Consider the following 21,041-nt stretch of genomic DNA (forward strand, 5'->3'; position numbering starts at 1 on the left):
ATTGACTGTCATTTCTTTGGTTTGACAATACACCAATTCAACAAGTCCATCTTGTACCACATCATACACATAGAGGTATTTCACCCCAATATGTTTGGTTCTTGCATGAAACGTCTCACTTTCCAAGAGTCAGCACCAGTGTAACCTAGTAGTTTTGGATTGCAGTTTACAGTTCATGGCTTCCTTTAAGTATCTAGTAAGTAAAGGTAAAGGTACCCCTGCCCGTACGGGCCAGTCTTGCCAGACTCTGGGGTTTGTGCGCCCATCTCACATCTATTGGCCGGGGGCCAGCGCTGTCCGAAGACACTTCCGGGTCACGTGGCCAGCGTGACAAGCTGCATCTGGCGAGCCAGCGCAGCACACGGAACGCCGTTTACCTTCCCGCTGGTAAGCGGTACCTATTTATCTACTTGCACCCAGGGGTGCTTTCGAACTGCTAGGTTGGCAGGCGCTGGGACCGAGCAGCGGGAGCGCACCCCGCCGCGGGGATTCGAACCGCCGACCTTTCGATCGGCAAGCCCTAGGCGCTGAGGCTTTAACCCACAGCGCCACCCGCGTCCCTAAGTATCTAGTAATTCCTTGCATATCAGTCCAGTCCTTCTCAGTGGGAGAGCTAACATCCCTGCTTAGAATAACTGGCCCACGAGCCACCCCAGAACTGAGCCTCCTGCTCAGCGAGTTTGCAAACGTTGCACTAAACAGGCGCAGTGTGGTGCAAGGACTCGCTTCTGTGCCAGAAATAGCATCTGTGCAGACACCAGAAATCATGGGCACGCGCACCTACACACGCACGCAATCCGGCCCATGGAAGGATCTCCGCTGGAGTGAACCAGCCCAGGCGAGGTAAACCTTGCCAACCCCTGGATTAAGTACATGTAAAGCACATGACTTCCCCCAAATCCTGCAAACTGTGCCCCCCTAGCCCCGCCCCACCCAAGCTACAATTGCTTAACACCCTTTGTCTCCATCTGCTTATAGGAGACAAAATGCCTTTAAGCAAATTGTAATGAATGAAACTAATCTGGAGAGACTGCATTACTTTCCTTATGCTTCCTCTTGTCTTGCCTCTCCCATTCTACATTTGGCTTTGCAGTAAAAGATAGAAGACTTAAGGAAGACAGAGATTGAACCTTAAAAGAAAACTAGCAAACATTTCCAGCTCCAACATTTCTTTCTGTGTAATTAGAGAAAGCACATCTAAGTCCTGTCATTTTAAGAGCTCTGCCAAGAACTGATGAAATTGCTGTGTGCTGCTAATATTGGCTCATCTAGTGCATTATTGTCTACTCTGACTAGCAGTGACTAGATGTCTTTCCCATTATCCTGCCACCTGATCTTTTAAACTGGAGATTGAATCTGGGATGCAAAGCATGGGTTCTGCTACTGAGCTATGACATCCCACTGCCACCTCCCTTTATAACTTCAAAATAGCAGAACAGGTGACAAGCTGAGTCATTCATACAAATGTCTGTCATTTTCAGCATTCAGTTCAACATACAGTTGCAACTGAAATTATTCAACTCCCATTGCAAATCAGGTTTATTATCAAAATTTACAGACTTTCAGCTGTTTGCAATGAGCAAACCAAACAAAAGCAATTGAAATAGCTCAACACAGAATCAAAACAAGCAGTAAAAAAGAAGAATCAAAACTATGCATATTTCACTCGAATAGCATTTTGTTTAATAATACATTATTTGTCCAACATGGTGGCACATATAAGATAGGAAACAAAAGCATTACAGGTGCATGTTTGGATAAAAGAGACATCTGTATTAACCACCTGCTAATCCAGCACAACTGGTAAGGAGAGTCACTCAAAGTGCATTAGTCTCATTTAGACTCTGGGACCCGCTAACCTTTTAACAGCTCTAATCCTGAACTCAGGAGAGGGAGACATCAGTGTTGCACCATCTCTCACTGAAAAGTCTTCCTGTAACACCTCAGGAAGGCGAGTTAATTACACTTTGTTCTTCAGTTCTCCATTTATTGATGCTTCTGATACGGCACTGATAAGATCCTGCCGTCCAGGATTTCTCCTCTTGCATAAACTTTGGATGCCTTTGTAGATAGCAAACCCAGGGATAAACAGGCTTGGTATTCCTGCAAGGACTACGATGATAGCATAAACCCAGTCAGGATATTTTATCGACATTGATTTGGGAAATAGGTCCTGAGGAAAAGACGACACACCTTTCAGATAGTTGTAGGTGGTGATGGTGCAGAAAAGATGGAAACCTAAAGGCATCAATCTACCCATCCCCCCTGAACTGCATTTAAGCTAGGCTCCTTGGAGTGCAGGAAGAGCAGTGCCAGAAACTTATATTTTTGCTTTTGCAAAGGCCAAATTGGTATACCCAGCACCACTAAAGGGAACTGAGAACTCAGCTACATTAGTAAAGAAAAAGCATATTAAAACACTGTGACACCAGACAGCGCTGTGGAGTTCTTTCGCCAATATGATTTCACATTATGTTTACAAGAAAATTTACAAGCTTTTTTTAATGTGTCTATATCCAGTCTGAGGTCCCATTCAATGCAGGCATGCCTTAACAGGGATTGTGATCAATCATTTAATTTCAATTAGTAGCCAATTTAGAGCAGGTAATTTATTTTCCCTAAGGGGAAAACAAATTGTTCTTCTTCATCTGCCCCAACAAGATATTCAGCAAATAGTCCTTGTGGGGATGTGGGAAGGGTAGCAAACTGTGGATTGGGCAATCAAAGGCATGCTGAGCACAGCGTGAGTGAAGAGAAATCCATAAAATAACTTGGGGTGTGCTTCTTTGAACATGTGTACTTACGTATTCGGGATCCCAGACATTGTATCGTAATTCTTCTCCCACTTTCACCACAAAGTAAAAAAGGAAGATAACCAACATGATAAGAGGACTGATAAATCTCCAGGTGGCCTGCCAGAAGATATTGGGTTTGTGTCCAATCATGAACTTAATATCATCATTAAATCTGAGATAATAAAGAGAAAGGAAGTTTAGAGAAACCAAGCTGCTTTGGACAGATTAAGGGCCAACTCACACATGCATATTCATTACTTGGTAACTGTCATAAGGAAAGAGGGCATTACAGATACGTCAGAACTGACAGAACTTCCACATCTGCTTGCATTGCCTAAAAAGTTATATCTTGTAATGGAATCAGCTCTCACATTCAGAAGCTAGTTATCAAGTGTAGACAAACTGTTGCATGAATTTATGTATAGGTTGGGGGGGTTGCCCCTCCAGCAGATATCATGCACATGCAGCCCACTACCAAAACCAGCACAATTGCTTTTGTGACTTTTGTGATTTGTCCCCACCAAACACCCCATCATAGTTTCTTCCTATCTATTCAAAGGGCCTTTGCTGCACGATACCAAATGTAACAATTCACTGATAAATGTATCTATGTACTGGCTCACTGGGAAAACTTCAGAAATTCATATAGACGTGAGCTCAGCTACTCAGCAGCCCCTCTGCCTGAGTATTAATTCCTGGCATCTTGATACCTGAATGCCAGACAGGTAGCCATTCCAGAAATAACAAACCCAGATGAAGACAAAAGGGTGTGATTAACTTGGCTGGGAAACAGGGAAATGTAAATATTTTTTTTGTTACACTTGATAGGAGTTTGGTGGAGGGCAAAGAAAACCATGGGGCAGGGTCCAGGATGCAAAGCATTTTGTATGCATTATATTTGTAATCCTTAAAACAGTCCAGTAAGGTGGGCTTATAAATCACTTAGAGATTTTATGACAATCAAGTAGTATATAATTTTTGTTAAACAAATAAAATTATTTTCCTTGTACTTTTGAGAGGCGGGTGGGAGAATAAGTGGCTTGCACAAATCTAGCTACAGAATTTTTGGCTGACAGGAATCCAGAGACACTTTCTATTTGAGAAAGTTTCACATCTTACCTGTCTATCCCATATATGTAGACAACGGAAAACATCTCGAAGAAAGCAATTATCAGCAAAGGAATGGAACCAGCAAAATTATCAAACAGAGCCAACCAATAGTTTCCTGATCTCAGCACAAAAATAATGGCAAGCAAGAAAGATGTCACACAAATCAATCCTGTAAAGAAACAGCAAACACGATCAAACAAAATAAAATGTGAAGTAGAAAGTTTAACTAAGAAAATTAAATAAATATTATAATACAAGAAACATTGGTAACACCTCAAGGATCAAATTAGCTAGACATGAAGAAAATGTATTGATCCAGTTTTCACACATCATGGTGAACAAGTTAACAGTTTATTGCAAACACACTGTCTCTCCCACCCTCTGATCATTCTGGTAGGAAAGAAGCTGATTTCTGCCATAGTATTACATCCAAGCCAGGAGCTATGATTTGTTTCATTCCAACAAAGCATGCTCAGTAAGCCAAGAAGAAACACTGAGTACAGGTTGTGGCTTGCTGTGAGTGAAACAAACCAAGATCCCTGGCTCAGACATAACACTAAGCCAAGAATGGTGTGTTCTTTCCTCTGAACAGTAGCTGGGAAGACAGAAACAGACCAAAAAAGTTGCAATCTATGGGAAAAGAAAATAAATGGCTCCTTTAATTATTATTATAGATTTAGGAAGTTAGGAATAGTTATAGATTTGTAAGGACACTGCTTCTGAAATTCAAAGTTTGAACTCCTCAGAGAGGCTGGTCCATCTCAAAAGGGTTGCTGTGCAAAAAAAAAAAGCAAAAAGCTGACTGCTATCCAAAGCTACATGCTCACAATCAATTCCCTTCTCCTCCATCAGCAATATTCAGCAGCAGGGGTTGCTTTACTGTGTTTGGCTGCAAATACAGGTCCAGTGAGCAGCTGCAGTGATTTCACTCTGCCTGGCTTGCTGGCAAAACTCATGAGCAAGTTGCTGACTTTTTACCATCATCTTTAAAACATGCTTCATTCATACTGGGTCAGATTTAACTAAGTTGTTGTGCTAGCAAAAACCAACACAGCAAAGCCTGTTGATGCAATGGTACTTTCCCCAGCCGTCCTCTGCACCATGACAGCTGCAACCAACCCAAAACTCCTGAGGAGGGTCAGGAGGACCCCACAGAACAGGGGGAAAGGGAAAGAACATTCTTTCTAGCAAGCAGAAATGCTTTTTCTGATTGAACTATTGTCTTAGTGCAATACTGAATTCCACCCAATGAAAATAAAGTATTACATCATTTAACTTGAAAGAAGCAATATACTACTTGAATTCTGACGACCACTTTGCAATCCCTCTGTTGCCACACCCTGATTATACTACCATTTTTTTCAACTAACCTGTAACAAGTTCCTTAGGCCATTTTTTCGGTATGATTTTGAGATCATTCAGTGGCACCATAACACCCTCTATATTCCCAAACATAGATGATAAACCTAAGCAGAACAGCATGATAAAGAAGAGGATGGACCATATTGGCGAGGCAGGCATTTTGGTGATGGCCTCAGTGAAGACAATAAATGCTAAGCCAGTTCCTTCAACACCCTGCAGAAAACAGCAATAGATATAGATGGAATAAGACATACAATTATTGATCATTTTAAAACACACTTTAAGTCGCTCAGGTTAGACCAACTACAGCCAACTTCCTAAGCCAATAGGACCGTATCATTTATCATTCTATCACTAACTGCTCTTCCACCAAAGCACCCAAGGAAGAGTACAAGAATAGAACCAGATAAAATCATCACAAAAGCTACAATGAATAAAGTTTTTGTTCAAGCAACAGCAGCCATATGCTAAAATCAGTTATGATAATTTCCAAGAGGGTAAATAAATTCTCTCTCTCTTTCATTTATGTTTATATAATTTGGGTCTTACAATGGTCCAGGACACATGTGGTAAATCATAATCAATGGTTCACTAGTAATATGGAAGTGACTCATGCTTATTGATATAAAGTCCTTTATTATAATCTTGTTAGCTTCCATGTTATCACCTTACATCACTTAAGAATGATTCCAGGTCACAGGTCTGAAATGTAAGAGTTGCAAAGGTTGCTGGATCTGTCGTGTTGAGCCAAGCTTGCATTTGTTCAAAGTTTTCCTGGGTTACATTACCTTCTGGCAAATCAAATGCATTTGTCAGAGTGAGGATATTTCTGCAAATGCAAAAGGAAAGCAGTCAATGCCTCTTCATTCAATGCCTCTTCACACAGATTTCTTAAGTTTTATCATTATGACAATGAATTAGTAAATAATTTTTTTATGCTCACAGAACAACACATTTAAAAGAATGCAGATACATTACAGTGGGGTCAAAAGTAAGTTCTGACTTTACCATCTGCTTCCTAATTTCTATTGAAAATAGAAAGTATTTTGCTACTTTATCAGGCAGTAATAAAAATAGAGGAATCAGTTAAATAAAAAGATATCAGATCCTTAGAGGCAGAGTTCTTAATAATATGGAAGGGTATGCCTCCCAAATCCTATATTTCCTGTGCCACAAGGACAAAGTTGTTAGCTAAGTTAAGAGAGCTGAGGGCAGAACATTAAAATAAATTAACTTACATGTTTTCTCCTATTTGTAAATAGCTGTTTGCCCAGATACAACAAGGGTTATTTGTACATAGAAAATGTTCTGGCAACCACATGCCCACTGTTTTCCCACATCATTGACAGTTCTGCCCGTTTTGCTTGCTTATTAGAGAAGACAAGTGATCCCACAAACCCCAGGAACTATAATTGTCTGTGCAATTGGCACTCATATTGGGGAGGGGGAAGAGAACAATGATCCGGGATGCTTTAATTGGAAAACAGGAAAAAAAACTTACTGGCTAAAGCAATTGTCATATCTCTCTGTTGCTCTGAATCCAATGATTGAGTATATGACAGTAGCTGCATAAATGGATGTGAGGCCATTGATCACAGAGATAGTCAGAGCGTCCTTTTCACAGTTGTTACTGGAAACCAAAACACAGAAACAAGCTCACCAGCTGATCTTGGGCCAGTCACTGTCTCTCAGGCTTATGTACCTCTGGGATTTGTTGTGAGGTAGAAATGTGCAGGGGTGGGGAGGTGGAGAAACGTGTGTGTGAGCCCTGGTTGCTCAGTTTCCTACATCTTGCATGATAAGAATTGTGCTACAAATAGTAATACACAGTCTTCAATATGAAAGAAAGGAGAAGGAAGGACTTTTCTAGACCTCGATCTTGAGCTACCTTGTTTTCTTCTTCCCATTTGTTTTTTGTTTTGTTTTTGTTTTGCTCAGGAGGAACATATGCCTTCCAAGATACTTATGAGATAGGATTGGAGGGTGTCACTGTCAAGAAATGAACTACTACCAATTGTGAAATTGTGTTCTAAAATTGAATTGACTTTTTCTACTTGGTTTGGCAACTTACTGAATTGAATTATAACTAGAGAATGAGATGAGGCCTCCAAAGGCAAGGGAAAATGAAAAGAATACTTGAGCTCCAGCATCAAGCCAAGTGGTTGGGCTAGCCAATTCTGCAACCTGAGGAACAGAACAAAAGAGCTTCAAAAATTGGATAATTTTACAGCTAAAATGGAACAAAGGCATGTCCTAGCTGACTCTGAGCATGCAACCTGTTCATTTAATATACCATCCTACTCCTGTCATTCAGTGCATAATCCAGCAGGCAGGTTGAAGGAACTGTCCATAGGAGAAGGGTGCAGAATGGACAGGCAAGGCAAGGAAGGCTATGCGTGTGGACAGCCAGGCAAAAGATTTCCAACAGAAACCTGCCTTAGCCCTGTCTATCTAGATCCTTCCTGTCAACACTGACTGCCAGCAGTCCTCCAGGGTCTGACAAAGAGGCTTTTCCCACGTCTTTTACTTGCGATCTTCTTACTGGCTATGAACCATTCTTGGACCTCATTTGCTACCTGTGTGCAAATGATATATGCTTCCATTGAAATAGGGCACCTCCCACGCTCCTAACTGGAGAGATGCATTGCTCGGACTGAAGAGCCAGGAAGATTGAGGGTTTATGTGTCAAGGTGGAACACAATTGCCCCCCCCCCCGTCATCTGGGAAACTGCTGAATCAGCAGGTGATATTTGCAGGAGCCTCAGCTAACACGTTAAACACATCTGCACAGGTAGAAGAGGGCAGGGCATCACCATTTACTATGCAACCCCTCTCCCTCAGCAAAGTGGCATGTCTGTCTGTCTATATGACTTTGATCATGGAGGGCTTAATGATGTCCAGAAAATAATCAGTGTAAATGATGCTGCAAATGGCTCATTTCTCTTCAAACTTTCAGTTATTCTGTTTACTTGGGGTGGTGGGTGGGGATCTAATCAATACTTACATCAGGTGTGAAGAGATATACAATTCCACTGGTTGATCCTTTAAGTGTTAAGCCACGGATCAGGAAAATTGTAAGCACAACATAAGGAAGTGTTGATGTTACATACACGGCCTGGAGAAGGAATATGTCAATTGAATACGCACAACATGAATACGCCTCTTTTGTTACTCTTACTTCTTTCATTCCTTCCCATCCACAGCTCTATTGTCTCCCACACTGTTGAAATTTTTATTTGTCACTTTCAGAGCAGAGAATTGCCTTCCCCACTACTTAACATTACTCTGTAAATCGCCATATGCATTGATGGCACAACATAAACCCCCAAGGAAAATTTAAAGCATGGGGTAAATTTGTTTCAATGAAAAATGGCATGGAAAGGATGAAACTGGGAGAAAAACCATAAATATTTGCATGTATTATCTGTTGCCAATATTGCAGATGCACAAACTGTAATTGTTCTATGGGAGCTACTTCTGCAGGGTCTGACCCCACATTATGTGGGTGTCATCTAAAACAAGAACCAAGAAGATCAGATGAATGATGTAGCTCAGGAAGGAACCACATCACTCAATCTGTCTAGATGGTAGCAGATCAGATTGAGGCTGTACCACATGAAACCCACACTGCATAAGCACTACAGTAATCTGGTTTGTATCTGCATATATTTACAAATGACTTTTCTGATTCAGCAATACATCTGAACCCGGCCTCTGATGACACTATGTGCTTCAATTTCTCTAGAGTTTACAGGTCACACATTGAAACAAGGGCCTGCTCTTACCTACAATGCCACAAAATAGACGTTGCGGCAAACATGGAATTTCCATCCCTCTGTTTGTCCCCATGTGCTGTGTTTGGTTGTTCTGGGGCTTGTGTGTACACTGATGCCGATACATGTTGTTGTTGCTAGGCTTGATCATTATTATGAACTGCTTAAATTTTAGCATGTTTTTAAAACTTTGTTTTATATTAGGGCTCTGTATAGCCGATCGGCACATTGATTGAGACAACTGATAAAAATAACAAGTAAATAAAATAAATAATAAAGTGAAAGCTGAGGCAGGGTGGAGAAGGATCTGTTGGGAAAGAAGTGGCCGGCAACAAGGAGAATGTTTTGCCCCCTTCTGGCCCAAAGATACCATCCAGGGTATTAAACACACCCCAAGCCCCACTTAAATCAGCACACACAGAGACAGGTCTGTGAGCCCAGTTTGGGGGAAAGCAGCTGCAGCAATCCCTAAAATGGTTGGAAAACAGAATATAAGAAGTAGCTCTGATTTCGTTCATACAAGACAAAAGTACCTTTCCTGTCGTTTCAATGCCTCTAATCGTGCATACGTACACCACTCCCCAGGCACATACTAAACATAACAGCAGCCACCACTGTACAGTTCCAGTCTCGTCAATATTGGTGGAGACATTTAATGTCTTCCTGTACCAAAAATAATCAACAGAAGAGCTCTTTGCACATTCGTACACGTAACCTGAAACCAAAGAAACAGTCCTATTAAGCAATGCTACAATCCAGTGGGAAGCTTTTCTGTGCAAGCTCCATTATAATGAAAAACCACAGTGCACTCTTGCACATCTCCCATTAATTTCAACAGAGCGTGCACAATAACTTTTACAGATTTGTTTCATTTAAAGAATCTATACCCTGCTTTCTATTGCTTGTCTCAGAGCACTTTACAGTAAAAATATAACATACAATGTACAAAATTTAAAACATTGGAAACAGAAGCATTAAAACAAAGGTTTCCGGAGGAGGGGAAACATCTTAACCTAGCATCTGACACTTAGCAAGGACGATGACTGCCCGATTTCGAACTTTCAGTGGCCTATGCCACAAGTTTGTTTTTTATTTTGTTTTATAAACATCGGCAAGAAAGCACCTGACCTTCGCAAGGACACTGAGAGTGGCTTGTGAAATTCATACCCAACTGGGGTGCCTCTTTATGCAATTGAGATGTTTTGAGTCAATTCTTCTAATCAATTAATCAGTAAAACCTGCAGACTTATTTAAAATAAATATGACAGGGTGTGGGTGAGTGGAGTTGCTATTTCTTCCTCCTCTGCCTATCAACCTTTGACCAGTCACTCCTCTTCCCTCAAGAACAAAAGAGAGAAGCACACATTGGCATTGCATGAAATGCAGCACACAGGAACCCTCCATTCTACCAGCCTGGTAGAAAATGAGCTTTTCTGTCTGAGTGCTTTTTAAACTTTTGCCCTGCCATTTTCCCCAGGAAAACCTGCTCTTTAACTCTGAATTGGAACAAACAGCAATTCAGGTTTTCCTCGGATTGCCATAAAGTGTGGGCTTTCCTGGGGGAAGTGGCAGAACCCAACAAAAAAAAGTGCAGACCTATGCCTAGAAATTCAGCACAAAAGCAAGTCTGGGTGAGCCCTTTGTTTGACTGATAGTTTCAGCCAATTGGCTACTTTTAATTGGTGGTCACTTTTTTATTGAGTATAATAATCATTGCCACCCTAGATTGCTGGTAGAAAGCAGGCATGGATTTATTTAAACCAGTCAGACTTTGCCACAAAACAACGACAAAAGAGTTAAAATGCCATGCAATTTCTAAGCCAGACTAAAAGATTACAACACCTTGAAAATAATGTTAAGGTCAGTTCTCATAGTGATTTTCAGAATTCAAGACGCAACACTTGGCTCAACCTGCTAAGACTATAGCTTACCCAACAGGCCTTCCAAAACAGCCAAAGGAAAGCCAGTGGTGAGTCGAACCGATAAGCCTCCCTTGGAAGAGAATTTCAGATCATGGGCACCCATTATTAAGAAAAGTCTGTTCCTCAAAGTCATTGGCAATTGGAACCGTAACTCACCCTTATTTTCAAATGGTTCTGATGCCAGAATAATGTGCAGGATAGCTCAGTTAATATAGCTTCCTGGATCTTGGCCCTCCTGTTTGGACAGTCACTTAGATCTTACCGCTGGGCAATAGTGATGTTTCTGGGATTTCTCTGCACCCAGCAGCTGTGCTAAGGGCTGGCCTTGCTATGCAGCAGTGTGAAATAACCTGCTTCGGGTGACACTATGAAAGGGAATGGTGTCTGAAGGCAGGAATTGTTGCCTGAACGGTGGTTCAAGACTTTTTAAAGTGTTATTCTTACCATGGAGAGATGCCATTTGGGAAGGGACCTAGAGCATCTGCTTTGCATGCAGAACATCCCACAATCAATCCCTGACATCTCCAGGTAGGATCAGAAGAGACTCCTACCTAAAACCATGGACAGTCATTGCCAGTCAGTGCAGACAATGGTGAGGTAGATGGACCAATGGGGAAATCCCTATGTTCCTATATTTGTTCCTAATGGCCAGCACAAGGCAGGAGGTGGGGTGATAGAAAGTATTTATTGGTTAGATCCAAACTATGTAGGACACATTTGCTTTCCAATGAAATCAATGAGCCGAATATTAGTGAGAAATGTAATTAATTTACTGGCCCCTACACAAGGTTTTCATATGTGCAATAGGTGAAATAAAACAACGTTCTGCCCTGAGCCTTACGCTACAAAATGGTATTGAGGAAGCTTTCCTATTGTTGTTGTCTCCAGCTCAGCAGATTAAAACATTACCCTAATTCAAAATGATCTTTGGTAAAAGACTGTATTTTCTTATGCTGTTTGCAGAGAGAAGCCTCTTTATGATAGACTGCTAACTATTACAAGCATAATCTGTACCTGTTCTGTTTTCATCAGCAAGTGGGCATTCACTCCAAGGCAGTGGCTCTTGGAATGAGTTGAAGAAATACCACATCACCCAAGCAATAATAGTATTATAGTATAAGCCCACAAAGAAGGAGACAATCATTGCTGCTATACCTGTAGGAATAGAGAGAAAGCATTTAGATAGATCCTTTTTGTATTTAAAAAAAAAAAAAAGATTTTGAGGAACAATGATGAGGAAATGAAACTGACAACAGAACAAACCTTAACAGGTGCAACAAAATTTTGAAGATGTATCCCTGTCCCTTTCCACACTGAAATATCTAGTAAAGTGGTACCTCGGGTTACATACGCTTCAGGTTACACCCTCCGCTAACCCAGAAATAGTACCTCGGGTTAAGAACTTTGCTTCAGGATGAGAACAGAAATCGCACGGCGGCGGCACGGCAGCAGCGGGAGGCCCCATTAGCTAAAGTGGTGCTTCAGGTTAAGAACAGTTTCAGGTTAAGAATGGACCTCTGGAACGAATTAAGTACTTAACCAGAGGTACCACTGTAGTTTTCTAAGAATAATCCACAGAAGGAAGCAGAAATCTCCATATATTTAAGGGTGCTGACCTCACAAAGCTACAATTCCCAACACCCTTAACAAAACATAGTGCCCAGAATTCTCCATGATTGTTTGAGTGGCATAAGAGGGATTTGGATGTATGGTGTTAATTGTTAAAATCAATCTGAGGCCACAGACTGGTCCCTCATCAGTGTGTGTATCTGAGTTTCAGTCTCAAGTCAAGAAAGAAAGTCCAAATTATTTTTCACCAATACATAATATACACATAGCTGATAAAGGACAGCTTGTTGGATTTTATTGAAAGACTTGTCTCTTCCCCCTTCAACAAAATCACTGTCCATTTCTTAAAGAAAATGGAAAAGTAGGACCATGTAGATTGCACTACTCTTCCATTTTTTCTCAAAAAAGAAGCCGGGACTTTCTGCTCCAAGAAAAATGACTGGAGGGTTGCAAATTGATTATAGTGGTGTGTGGAACCCCCCAATAAAATCTGAGTGACTGAGGCATGGTGATTCCAACCTAAACACTTTGCATGAAAGCATATGTATGCTTATAATGCCAAAATGTTGCTGAGTATTAAAATACATTAAAACTTACCTACGCCCTTCAGGGCGGGATGGATAGCACTCCAGACACCCACACTACCTCTTCTAAGTCTTTGTCCAATGGCAAATTCAAGGTGGAGCAATGGGATGCCTTCCAGGACAAGCAAAATGAGGAAAGGGATCATAAAAGCTCCTGCAGGGGTAAAATCCAAAATGAGTATGTTTTATACCCAGGGTGGAGAACCTGTGGCCTTCAGATACAGCTGGACAACAACTCCCCCCATCCCTGACAATTGACCGTATGGGCCAGGGCATGGGGGCTGATGGGAATTGAAATCTAACAGCAACTAAAGAGCCGCAGTTCCCGATTGTTTTATTTTTCTTTAAATGCAAAAGGGCAACTGGGATAAAGTGGTAAGGATGCAATGGTAAAGAAATGCAGAAAAGGAGATACAAGAGCAATTGTAGCATATCCTTTTGTGAATAATGTATTTTTTAACATGGTTTTCTAAGGAAGCAAGTAAAAACAGTGCACTAATGCAGAATTTCAGGCATCATCTGTTACCACACTCTAATATACTATCAACATGACTACTTTTTCAAAATGAAACTCGGGTATTCTCAGGAGAGTCTTACTTCTATACATTGAGGGAGAAGTTACAAAATAAGACTCAAACCCATTTGTGGGGTGGGGGACAGACAGACTGGAGTAAAAGGGCATCAAAATTATCTCTTTTCTTTAAAAAGTACTTTAAAAAGTAGTTTTATAGCCAGCATTGCTTGGGAATTCCAAGAAACCCAAAACTCAGTGTGGTTTTGAAATCGGTGGTTAACATCAGTGCAGTTTTGAAAGGTTCATTCTGTCATCTTGTTTAAAATTGTATCCAAACATAGACCAAAAAAACCCCTACTCAGAAGCCATCATGCAAAATTTGGCTGTGAAGCATCCAAATGCGTAGCAAACAGCTTTCCAAAATGCATAGTCGATTCACTAATTTTCCCATAGCCAATTGCTCACTGGGCGTATTGTCTGTTTCTTAAGCAAAACAGCATGTCAAAAGAGTGAGCAAAAGAGAGAGAGAAATGATCCAGAATAGCACTGACAAAATCATTTATCTCATACGGCATTTCTGTTCAGTCACTAACTAAATATACTGGAATATTTCCCTCCAGAGGGGAATTCTCTTACAGAATTATCATAAATCATTTAATAGCCCTGTGCAGAAAAGTGATGCTTTTTAAACTGTTTTAATCCAATGCTGAAACATTTGTACAGCTCTACCTTAGAAAGCGGAACATGAAGTAAATTCTCTCAAATGGTTAAGATGCTCTCACATTACCCTCTATGTTGAAATTTGGAGCACGCACTGTGGTTACCTGAAAAATCTGAAAGTGGCACTTTTTTTACATTGAACAGCTGAAGTTCAGGAGGCAAAGTTTATCTCATAATGTAGGCCTGCACTCCAGCCACACATTGAAAACAATCTTAGGCTGATGTTTACCTGCTAGAACTAGCATGCAGGGTGGGGATTTCCTATAACAATGAGGAATGTGTGTCTGAGCAAAATGCAAGCTTCTCTTACTAATATTTAATTGCCATGTTAATCAGTACGCCAAATATGTAACACATTGAGTACAGTATTGAAAGTTTAGAAATTGGCATGTCCTCCTTCAGTGAGTGAGAATGTGTGACTGGCTTTTAAATAAACACTTTCCTGAGATAAAGATTAACACACCTGAAATGCAGTGAAAGCAGGACAGGAGGAATGGGAGTGAAAAGAAACCCCTGAATTTGTTTTTTAATATTAAAAAAGAAAATTGTCAGAAGCAGCTTGAATCTCTCTCAGATTGTTGGCCTGCCTGTATGACGTCAAGCAGATCATTATACACAGTGGATCAGCACTTTGGCAAGGTGGAGATTCAGTAAGTATATTAACAGAGAGATTTAGTGGGATATGGACTTTAACCAAGTAAATACAGTGACATATGTTTTCAAGAAGCCTCGGACTTACCCAGATTGCACTGTGTCTCCCTCTTTTAGAATGTGCTAAAGCCAGGATAATAAAGAAATAAACAATACAAATCTCCCCTTTCCCTGTTGTCGTTTGTCTATTGTGTTTGTTTTTGCAGTGTGAGCAAGTCTGTATGTGTAGCTGGAATAATATTTTGTAGGCAATGGTTGCTGATACATGGGTAGGGTTATTTTGCTCAGGGTAAGGGACAGGTAATTTTAGAGGGGTGTGAGTGGATTGGTAGATCTTATTTTTCTGAATTTTTCTTCTGCAGTAAAAGCAAACTTGCATGAAAAGGCACAGGTCCTAAAATATTACAAAGTGATTAGCTGCATCAAGTAGTCTTATATTTCAGATCATTGCCCCCAAATATACTACAACACAAAGTAGGTGCAATGGTAACTATTTTAGACCTATTTTAATTGCATGAAAGTTAGAAAAACCTCTGAATTATAAAAAAAAGCTGCTTAATTTAATAATGATAATAATGATAAAACCACCACCACCCGTGGGAACTGGGTTGTTCACAATAGTAATCATTTGTACAAAGCACAGCATTTCTTGACTAATCCTAATTTTAAATTAGCTCATGTTTGTATTTAAAATGTTAATGACTGTTTCCCTTTTACAGTCAGACACAAATGAGAAACCACAAGAAATTTGGGTCAGCCTTTCTTAACTTTCTGAGAATGCCCATTTGTTTAGAAATTTGTACCTCTGTCATTATTGCTGCAATTCCATGCATGTTATAGTCAGGCATTTGGCTGACTGAACTCAACAGAACTTCATTCTAAATAAATGCAACCATATAGCACAATCATATGCAAATCTCTCAATTTCCTCAAATGATAGGGTACATGATTGCTTTGCATGTTCTCTCTAAACTAGGCGTGGTTTTTTGGTCATTGAAGATCATAGTGATTGAGAAAAACATTACAATTTTCCGCTCCATTCAAGCATTTTCACTCAATAAATGTCTGCCTCCACCATCTGCGTGATCTGAGACATACCTCCTCCGTGGCTCTGGCAGAGATAGGGGAATCGCCATACATTGCCCAGGCCTACACAAAACCCTATGCAGGTGAGCATGTATTGTGCCTTATTATCCCATTTGGGTCTTGAATCCGCCTCTGTAGCCTCAAGGTTTTCAAGGTCCTCATGGGAAGGTATTCTCAGTTCCAAGTTGGGGTTTGGCAGCTGCAGTTTTACCATGATGTCTTCTGTGCTTGGATGTCCTTGCTCAAGAATCCGTAGCTGGTTCTGGGGCCGGCCAAAGAAAGGGAGCCTTGGCTGCTGGCTTCAGCTCTTTATAGTGAACCTTTGACACTAAACTTGATGGTGCTGACTTGGGGTAGAAAGGAAGCGTCAGCAAGTCATTTGATTAACCAAGGTTACTCAGAGACTTATTAATGCCTTATCTGCCAAAGCTCCAACTGAGCGCAGTGATTGCGTGGTATCAAAGTGATCAAGACAAGTAATGGCAATTCACAGGGCAATTTGCTCCAAGGTACATAAAGCAGTATGTTTAAATAGACCTTGCCACACCCCTCTGCTAACCATCATTTGCAATAAAGTGAAGGACATTATCCCAGCAAAATCAAAGCCCATAACCAAGTTCCTGTAACTCCCTACAATCTCTGTTAGTAATCATGCTTGCTGAGACCTCCTGCCCCTTCCAGTATCTGCACATCCTGCATCGATGCCTTTACAAGGCTTATATTTCATTATTCTTAGTAAGCAAAATATTTGGGCTATAGATCAATTTGGGTAAAAGTGTTACAGGTGATTAGAAATGAAGTTTTGTGAGATACTTAACATGTTTAAGAAATGGTACCAAAAAATTAAACCAAAGGGTGGATTCCTCAATTTGATTTAGACGTTACGGAACTCTGAATTTCATTAGAAGTAGCAGGGGGAACTGCTCTGCTGGCAATGAGGGTTCTGGCCTATCTGAAGGGTTCTAACAGCCGCTCTCAGCCATAGAGATGAATGAATCTGTAAATTTTTGTTTTTCTTTCATTTCTCTTTTTTCTAATCTTTCTGAATCAATTTGCTTCTTTAAAAAGGTAATCACAAAAATCAGTTTTTGTATTCATAGACATGCATTTCCCCTAATGTACACATTGTTTGGACAACTGCAATGCAAAATCCAAAGTAGTGTGAATTTCAAAGGATAACTGTTGGTTCATTTATTGTTTCAGAAAGTGCAAATTAGATAGGTTCCCATTAAATTGTGAACTGAACTGAACTGTGTATTCCCCCCTATCCCTCCTCAGTCAGAAGCTGAACAAGATCCAATTTAAGTACAGTACTGTAGTAGAAAAGTGCTGGCCCAGCTCACATTTCTGATGTTCCCATATTTAAACAGAACATTACTTTCCCCACAACCAGTCTGGAAATTATCTGAAATTCCACCTAAGGATTTGGTGCAAACAGTATCCTACTTTCCTATGACATATACCTTGGAGAAAGAAGTGGATATGAGCATACCCTCAGGGTATTCATTGTGCAGAAGTTAAAGATTGCCAGAATCAGAAATTAAACCTGTTATTAGCTGAAGGTGACACATTTAAAGTATCCACAGTTGACAATCTTTAAACCAGGACCAGATAATTTTGTAAAACACTTGATCTCTGTATAACTTGAGGGAATTAAAACACACTATCTCTATTTTTAGCAACCCATTTTAACTTTAAATATTGAAAAATATTGAAGAGCTGTGTCTTAGTAACTGCAAATTATGATAGTTTATTCCAATAAAACACAAATACAGTGTCTTGAAAAGAAAGAACTATGAATTCAAATACTCACTTTAACCATTTAAATTCTGGCAATACATGTATAAGTTTCAAAACCAACATAAGCACTCAAAGCTGAAATGAGGGTTCAGACACTAAGTATACAGGAGAGGTTTAAGCACCCTCAACTTCTAAAACAATTGCACTAAGTTAGAAAGCTGAGTTCTTTAGAAATCATTCATGTCATTCAAAAGATACAGGCAGCAACAATTTTCTGGTGGTGATAATGCTTTAGGAGGGCTGACTGCTTCCAGTAAAAATTTGCTGTAGTATCGGTGGGAACAGAAAGCTGGTGGGAGAAGGAGAAAGGGATATCACACTGAGAAAACTGCTTGACAATGTGGAATATCAGCAACTTGGGTTTTCCAGGGGAAAGGAAACCTGTGATAAGGCTCATCCACACTACCTAGAAAGCATGGGTCCGAGTGGTTTTCCTGTTGCCCTGCTGCTTTCCCAAGGAAAACATGCTATTTAGTGCTGAACTGGAGCAAACGGCGAATCCAAGGGAAACCTGATTGACGTTTGCACCAATTCAGCGGAAAAGATCGGGTTTTCCTGGGAAAACCAGTGAGAGAAGAGGAAGTCTGGATGAGTCCTTCCTACACACTAGAACATTTGTGCTGCATTCCTTTCAAAGCTGTGCTTATCAAGTCACATCACTGTCCCCACCCTCATCTCTTCACAACATGCACGCAGACAGACAATATTGCACCACTCTAGAAACATGGGAGATACACACACACACACACACACACACACACACACACACACACTATGCTAACAGCACACAATCGCTTTATCCCTAATATACAGGAATTAAATTAACCGCCATGCTACGTCATTTGGGGAGCACGAAGTCTTACTGGTATATATATATCTTTTGAAACCCTCAACAATACATTTTAGGGGTATTTAAAACATAATTTTTGAGGAATTAGCATCAGAAAATAATCATTTTTAAGCTCACTTTTACAATAAAAATAACAAAGCAAATAACAAGGTACACTGTCTAAGAATATGACATGGAAAACCAACTAAGGTAAGGGAGGAAGTAAGTTGTCTCCAGGAAGAATTTTTCCAGGTATTCATTCTTTTAAATTGTCCCAAAACTTTTCAGCTCAATGACCCCCTTTTTTCAATGAATGTATGTGTGGTTATTATCCTGTCAAAATTGAGAGTGTTTGTGGGTCTCTTCACCCACAGTTCTGCCCTCCCAATGTATTCTTGTTACCGATTTATTAGAATTACATGAGGAAAGGCTTTTGAAAAAACAATACACAAAAAGATTATTTGCTTCCTGTGCTCCTGAATACAAAACTTCAGACATCATCATACACATGCAAAACACATGTCATTACATTAATAGCCTCAGTAGGTTTTAGGGATCAAATTAATCTCTAACATAAATCCCTTACTGGAGCCAATGTGAATACTATACTGGCTCCTGCTAGGAAGTCTAGATGCTTTAATGTTATTACATTACCTTTTCAGTAACTCTAAAAAGCCTTTAGCTTTTAACTCCACATTTTCCTCTGCTCTCTTTTGTACACTTGCAACTTGTCCTTTCTGCGGGGTGTTCTCTGTATTTTTTGTCCTGACGTATGCTGCAGATTCCCCTATGTCCAAAGAAAAAATACAAATTATATGGGGATAGAGAACAATTACTCTGAATTCAATTCAGAAAGTATAAAATCAACAGTGGCAACGCTAATGTGCACCACCTTGTAGTTTGAATCTCTCGTGTTTTTCTACATGAAAGAATATTTGTGGAGTTGGTAATAGGAAATAAGGCTTTTTTGGTGCAGTACCACATCTGTGCAACACTTTCCAATCTTTCCAGTGCCAGGCAAAAAAATTTTTTTTACTCTCGCCTTCTCATCATTTGAATTGGGTTTTAATCTCTTCTAAAACTTGTTTTATTGTTCTGCTATTTTTAATCCTTCCAATCTTTTTATTAGGTGAATTGGGATGTGGTTTCATTTTAATTATGTATTGTCATTTGTTGTAAGCTGTTCTGAAAATAGAAACACTAAAGAGTGGCTTTCAGGAAGTTCTGTGAAAATGTACAGTAGAAATATTGTTTTAAAAATAAGATAAAATAAAATAATAAGGTAGTGAAATATTAAATTAAGAAATGTGGAAGAAGTGAGAAAAACGGAGAATTATCAGACATGCTGATGGAAGTCCAAAAAGAGGATATATATATGAAACACTAAAGAGTGGAGCATAAATAATTTCAAGAAATAAATAACATGAAAAATCTTCACCAGTTTGGTGAAAACCTGAGGCAGTTTATAGTTGTCACAGTTGTTTGCTGTCTTAACTGAGTTGCCCAAGGCCAAGGCTACCCAGTGACCTGAGATTTTTAATCTTGGTGTTCCCAGTCCAAGCCCAGTACTATAACTGCTACACTACACCAGCTGTCATACCCCCCCTTTTATACTATATCTTGTTCTGTAAGTCTTGATGTGATTCCTACGCAACCAAGGACAACCAATGGGGACCAACTCAATGACTGTCACATGTAATGGCTACTTGCCACACCACTAAGTCCCATTGTATCTGAGCTTACTACTTCCCTTTTTCAGTCATCTTAAACACTTTTCTGGGGTTTCTCTGAAGCTTCTCAAGGTACAGCAACCTATGGCTTCCAGGTGCAAGTGTCTTTACAATAAATTGAGACTACATGGGCTTACGAAAAATATAACTAAATTAGTGGAACAGAAAAAAATATTAAAGTTTTAAGGAAAAGATATTACAGGGGAAAGTTACAGAAAACCAGTATATTTTCCAATGGAGCAAAATAATAAAATGAAGTAGATTAAAACATGATCCTCTTTCCCTAGAACTGAATCTCACTTTCTCTCATACACTCCTCATACAGTCCTTCTTTCCTGCCTTTCTCTCTGGCATTCAAATCCTTTTCTTATTATGCTGATATCTACATTTATCTGCCCACCTCCAAGCTAGATGCCTTTGTCTAAGGCCCAATTCCTTCGCATCATGATTTGAACCCAAGCTTCCAGGTGAATTCCTCTTCATAGGCTCACACCTTTACAGTAATAATTTCATACTTACACAACCTCTTATTTTCATAATCGTTGTTAACAGTGGCAGAGCCACAATATTGACACTCAATTTCTTCTGGCTGATCC

At 40.0% G+C, this 21,041-nt stretch overlaps 2 protein-coding genes across 28 annotated transcripts in view; both read right to left on the bottom strand.

Moving 5' to 3' along the window:
- Positions 1-1,660: 1,660 nt before the first annotated feature.
- Positions 1,661-18,016, bottom strand: LOC309538648 (sodium-dependent neutral amino acid transporter B(0)AT1-like). The gene is made up of 13 exons (XM_082234413.1): positions 17,900-18,016; positions 16,099-16,433; positions 13,129-13,269; positions 11,977-12,117; positions 9,574-9,755; positions 8,272-8,382; positions 7,339-7,451; positions 6,769-6,897; positions 5,940-6,096; positions 5,276-5,480; positions 3,915-4,074; positions 2,805-2,967; positions 1,661-2,173 (listed from the first exon to the last, which is right to left on the bottom strand). Exons 2-13 carry the CDS (start codon positions 16,298-16,300, stop codon positions 1,961-1,963), a joined length of 1,917 nt encoding a protein of 638 aa, XP_082090539.1. The 5' UTR covers positions 16,301-16,433; positions 17,900-18,016; the 3' UTR covers positions 1,661-1,960.
- Positions 17,817-21,041, bottom strand: part of MAJIN (membrane anchored junction protein) — a gene marked incomplete at its 5' end in the record, with an annotated part of 238,719 nt that continues 235,494 nt past the window's right edge. For all 27 annotated transcript variants that reach the window (XM_082234568.1, XM_082234577.1, XM_082234557.1 and 24 more), the window contains 3 exons: positions 17,817-18,175; positions 19,370-19,502; positions 20,965-21,040. In XM_082234568.1, the coding sequence (XP_082090694.1) occupies positions 18,118-18,175; positions 19,370-19,502; positions 20,965-21,040 (267 nt within the window). In that variant the 3' untranslated portion in view covers positions 17,817-18,117. The remainder of the gene's footprint in view (positions 18,176-19,369; positions 19,503-20,964; position 21,041) is intronic.

This window comes from Podarcis vaucheri, assembly GCF_965113315.1.
Source record: "Podarcis vaucheri genome assembly, chromosome: 8".
Taxonomy (NCBI): Eukaryota; Metazoa; Chordata; class Lepidosauria; order Squamata; family Lacertidae; genus Podarcis; species Podarcis vaucheri.